The sequence below is a fragment of the Calidris pugnax genome, unplaced genomic scaffold (assembly GCF_001431845.1).
Source record: "Calidris pugnax isolate Ruff unplaced genomic scaffold, ASM143184v1 scaffold1007, whole genome shotgun sequence".
Classification (NCBI taxonomy): domain Eukaryota; kingdom Metazoa; phylum Chordata; class Aves; order Charadriiformes; family Scolopacidae; genus Calidris; species Calidris pugnax.
The window spans coordinates 62,564-66,945 of NW_015091650.1; the positions used below are offsets into that span (position 1 = coordinate 62,564).

At 70.6% G+C, this 4,382-nt stretch overlaps 2 protein-coding genes across 2 annotated transcripts in view; both read right to left on the reverse strand.

The window, feature by feature from the left end:
• Window positions 1–6: 6 nt before the first annotated feature.
• USP21 (ubiquitin specific peptidase 21) lies at window positions 7–3,800 on the reverse strand. The gene is made up of 11 exons (XM_014961886.1): window positions 3,012–3,800; window positions 2,067–2,126; window positions 1,670–1,793; window positions 1,460–1,571; window positions 1,241–1,378; window positions 1,089–1,153; window positions 891–994; window positions 718–804; window positions 548–626; window positions 291–398; window positions 7–146 (listed from the first exon to the last, which is right to left on the reverse strand). Exons 1-11 carry the CDS (start codon window positions 3,777–3,779, stop codon window positions 28–30), a joined length of 1,764 nt encoding a protein of 587 aa, XP_014817372.1. The 5' UTR covers window positions 3,780–3,800; the 3' UTR covers window positions 7–27.
• Window positions 3,801–4,065: 265 nt separating this feature from the next.
• The window catches only part of UFC1 (ubiquitin-fold modifier conjugating enzyme 1), a 2,365-nt gene continuing 2,048 nt past the window's right edge, over window positions 4,066–4,382 (reverse strand). Inside the window, exon 4 of the mRNA XM_014961880.1 lies at window positions 4,066–4,176. Coding sequence (XP_014817366.1) covers window positions 4,066–4,176 — 111 coding nt within the window. The remainder of the gene's footprint in view (window positions 4,177–4,382) is intronic.

The following is a 4,382-nucleotide window of genomic DNA, read 5'->3' on the forward strand; positions in this document are numbered from 1 at the left end:
GGGGGGGTGAGGGATGGGGGGGGTCACCTACCGGGAGTCATTGTAGACGCGCCAGCCGGCGGGGTCCCGGCAGAAGGCCGTGTAGTGCCCGTAGTGGACGCTGCCCGAGTGGTTGCAGAGGGCGTAGAGGCTGTAGACGGGGCTGCCTGCGGCGGGGGGGCCAGCTCAGCCATGTCCCTGGGGCTCAGCCATGTCCCCAGGGCTCTGGGATGTCCCCAGGGCTCAGGGTGTCCCCCCCTGACCATGTTGTGCCCCCCCCGTGCCCTCCCACCCCGGCATTTCTCACCCACCCGCCTTCTCGCTGGCGAACTCCCGCAGGTTGAGCTGCTGCAGGGGGAAGTCCACGAAGACGGAGCACTTCTTGATGGAGTAGCGGGTGGTGGAGAACCGGTTGAGGTCTGGGCGGCGTCAAGGGAAACGTGGCCTCGTGTGGAGGGAAGGGTGGTCCCCCCAGGAACGCCCCCACCCCTCACCATGAGCCCCAGTGGCTCTGGGGGTGTCCCAGGCCTCCCCTCTGGCCCCCCACCCTCCGCTCCCCAAAGGATACGGAGCACCAGGATGCGGGGGAAGCGCTGGATGGTCAACTTCTTGGTGCTCCGCGTCCGCTGCCGGCACTTGTCGCAGACCTGTTGGTGGCACGGTGAGGGTGATGGTGAGAAGGGGCCAGGGGTGCCAAGCCAGGGGTGCCAAACCAGCCCCCCAGCCCCAACCTCTTACCGGGGCGTTCTCCGAGTCCAGCTCCTCCTCCTTGGTGAAGAGGCTGAAGCAGTCGTGGAGCGAGACCTTCCCGCCAGCAAAGCTTTTCTGCAGGGGGAGAGGGTCAGGCAGGGGGTGGGGGGACGGCTGGGGGGACACAGGGGGTATCTGGGGGGGCTCTGCCTCATCCCTACCTTTGGGATGGGCAGGGAGAGATCGCAGAAGACCTCAAAGGTGGTGGAGCGGTAACCACACGCCTGGCACTTGAGGCAGCTCTTCAGTTGCCCCACGAAGAGGTCTAGGGACGAGGGGGACGGTGAGGGCAGGAGGAGGGGGGCACCCCGAGGGGTCTGGGGAGTCTGGGGGGGTCACCCCTGCCCGGCAGTGCTCACCCACGATCTTGCTGTCCTCCCTCTCCAGGTATCGCTTCCACATCTGGTTGGCGCGTTCATCGTCGCTGCGGGGAAAGGTGGGGGGTCGGGGCTGCATCCCTGGGGTTCCCCCCACCCTGCCCACCCCCCCCAAAGACCCCTCTCCCCCTCACCTCAGCGTCTCGGGGTCCTCCAGCACGGGGGTCCGGCGGGCGTCTGAGAGGATGCTGGGGGTCCTGCGGCCCTTGCGGTTGATCTCCACGTGCAGCCGGTCCATGAAGAACTTGAGGAACTCCTGGGCGTCCTGCTGACTGCGGGGAGACGGACCCGTCGCACCCTCTGGGGGCTGGGGGAGAGGCAGGGGGGGTGGCAGTGGGGGGAAAAAGCCTCACCTGTATCCAGTGAAGGAGGGGACATATTTCTGAAAGATGGCCTTGAAGCGCCCGGGGTTGACGGCCTCGGAGGAGTCGGGGTGCCAGAGGGCAGCGATGACGTCGGCGAAGGCTGCGGGGACGGGGGACGGGACGGGTGTCAGCACCAGGGTTTATGTAAGAGCTGGGGGCGGGGGGGGAGGGAATTATCCACTGGGGGCTCTGTCCCACCTTCTGTGAGCTCCTGGGGGGCGCGGGGGCCGGGGGGCTGCTCCTGCTGGAAGTCCCGGCGCAGGCAGTAGTCCCGCAGGGGCTTGGTGCTGCTCAGGCACTGCAGCACGGCGTTCATGAAGCACTGTGGGACAGCAAGGGGGACACGGTGACACCATGAGGGGGGGGACACCGGGCCTCGGCGTGTCCCCCACCATCCCCTCACACCCCTGACCGTACCCAGCTGTGCCACGGGGACCCCCGAGGGGCTGGGGGATCCCTGGGGACACGGCGGTCCCAGGAGGAGGGAACTGCTTCGTTATGGCCGCTGCAGGCCCAGGGGGACCCCGCGTCCCTTCCACACCCCAGGACAGAGGGACAGGAGGGACACGGGGACACGGGGGACGCAGGCACTTACCGTATTGCCCAGGTTCCTGAGGCCGACGTGGCCCGAGCCCAGCAGCAGGGTGTGATGGGTCTGCGGGGACACAAAGGGACAGGAGTCAGAGCCCTCCCTGGGCTTCAAACCCCTCCGGCCGCCCCCCGGCTCCCTACAGACGGACGGACAGACTGACCGAGGGGTGTCCCCACCCCGGAGGCTTCACCTCGCCGCTGACGAGCAGCAGCCCCATGACGGCCGTGTGAACCACCGACTCGGAGATGTCGGCGCCGCGGCCCTGCAGCTCCCGCTTGGTGAGGAGGCTGCGGTGCAGCTTGCGCGGCAGCTCCACCAGCGTGGCTCCCTGCAGCCCCGGCATGGCTCTGGCACCGCTCCGGCACCGCCCGGCCACCGGCACCCCGCTACCGCTCCAGCGTTGCCGGGCTCCCTTCGCCTCTCTAAGCCACAGCTCATTAGCTGATCCGATTTCCCCTGGCTATTCTGGGCCTTGCTGGAGGCTCATCTCAGGGGGATTAATTAGCAGGAGAGCCACCCCGGGGACAGCGGGCACCCGGAGAACGGGGAGCGGAGGCAAACACACCCCCATGGGCCCTGCAACGCACCGCTGGGGTGCGGGAGAGCAGTGCAGGGAGCGGGGTGGCTCGGCGGGGCCGGGGACCCCCAAGTCACCCTCGGGGGACACAGCACAGGGGTCAAGCCGAGTCCCCCGTCCCCCACCGGCGCAGGGATTTCAGGGCAACCTAATCCCCACACGTGGCCCAGGGCGAGTGGAGGACAGGGTCCGGCTGCTCAGTGGGGAGAAGGCCAGCCCCCAGCACCCCCGGAGCCGAGGGGACGCCAGCCTTGAGCAGCGGGGGTCCCCCCAGGAGAAACGGAGTGGGGAGAGGTGAGATCAGCACCCCCTGTCCCGCCCTGGGAAGGGAGCTGCTGCCCCGCGGCGGGGACAAATCCCGGAGCTCTTACAGCTGCCGCCTTCTCCTCGGTCCTGCCGGGTGCCAGGGCTCTGCCCAGGGGGGGGCTGCCGGGCGCCGGGACGTCGGGGCTGTGGGCGTAGGGGGGGTCGGGGACAGTGCGAGTCCTGGGGCAGCCCTCGGGCCGGACGGAGAGCAGCGGGGCGGCCGCCTTCCCGTCCAGCCCCGGGGAGACGTTGACCCTCCGGAGAGAGGAGCTCCTCCTGAGAGCCAGCGAGCCGGCGCTCAGCTGGTGGCCGCAGTCCCTCAGCACCAGCCGGCTCAGCACGGCCGCCACGTCCTCGGCACGGCCACCACCGCCACCGCCCTGGCTCAGGTCCCCGATGCTGATGGATTTGGAGCGGGCCAGGTTGCTGCGCCGGCGTTCGGCCAGCGAGGCCCCGGTAGGCAGGGAGAAGGAGGCACTGCCCGGCACGGCGCCGGCCTGCGGAGAACCGGGCACCCGCACGGCGTGGTCTGCCTTCAGGGGCCCCCGCCGGCACGCCGAGACACGCAGAGCCTCCCCCCGTTTCGAGGCCCGACCCCGCTCCAGCTCCAGCTTTTTGCCGCGGTCGTCCATCGTGCTGGGCCGGGGCGGCAGGAGGCGAAGTTTGGGGGCCGGGGAGAGGCCGTTGGCGGCGGCGGAGGCCAGGGCGGCCGCATGGCGCTCCTGGCTCAGGGCCCGGTGCCCGCTGGGCAGCTTGGCGGCGGCCTTGGGTTGGGAGGTGACGACGGCGTGGTCCCTGGCCCGGCCGACGCGGTGCTCCGAGGCTTGGGGCATGGTGGGGACGGCCGGGAGGGGAGCCCTGTGGGGAGAGGGGTGCTCCCACCGGCACCGCTCACAGCCCCCCACGGCGAGCGGCCGGCCGGAGAGTCCCGTCGGCAGGAGCCCTGTGGAGAGACGCTCCGGGTCACCAGATGGACCCCACAGCCCCCCTTGCCCGGCCGCCATGGCACGGAGAGGGGGGGGAGTGCCATTCCATGCTCCCCGAGTCGGCGGCAGGTGGGTCACGGGGGTGCTCGGGCACCATTGGGAGCTGGTCCCTCCCGCCCGCCTGCTCCTGGTTCTACCGAAACACCGCTCGGAGCAGGCGGGTGGCGAGGCAGCCATCTCCCAGCTCCCGTGCCACAGGGGGTGCAGGCCCTACGCTGAGGGTGGGGGTGCTCAGCAGCCATGGCTGCCCCCAGAGAGCGGCTCCGGGGGGAACTTGGTGCCGCTGGGAGGGCACTCGCCGGCCGGGCAGGGACGGAGGAACGGTGTCCCCGCTGCTGGTGCAGCGCCGGTGGGGGGACAATGGCCACAGGGACCACAGGACGGCCAGACCCCGAGCTGCCAGCAGGAGGGAAGGGCCCCGGGGGGGGGGGGGGGGGGGCAGCCATGGGG

What these genes read in the sequence shown, in the direction of transcription:
- USP21 (XM_014961886.1), bottom strand. Translation starts at nt 3,779, where the DNA reads ATGCCCCAAGCCTCGGAGCACCGCGTCGGCCGGGCCAGGGACCACGCC. An exon ending in TCAGGAACCTGGGCAATACG is followed by an intron (nt 1,794 to 2,066) that starts GTAAGTGCCTGC and finishes GCTGTCCCACAG; the next exon opens with TGCTTCATGAACGCCGTGCT. An exon ending in CCCTCCTTCACTGGATACAG is followed by an intron (nt 1,379 to 1,459) that starts GTGAGGCTTTTT and finishes GTCTCCCCGCAG; the next exon opens with TCAGCAGGACGCCCAGGAGT.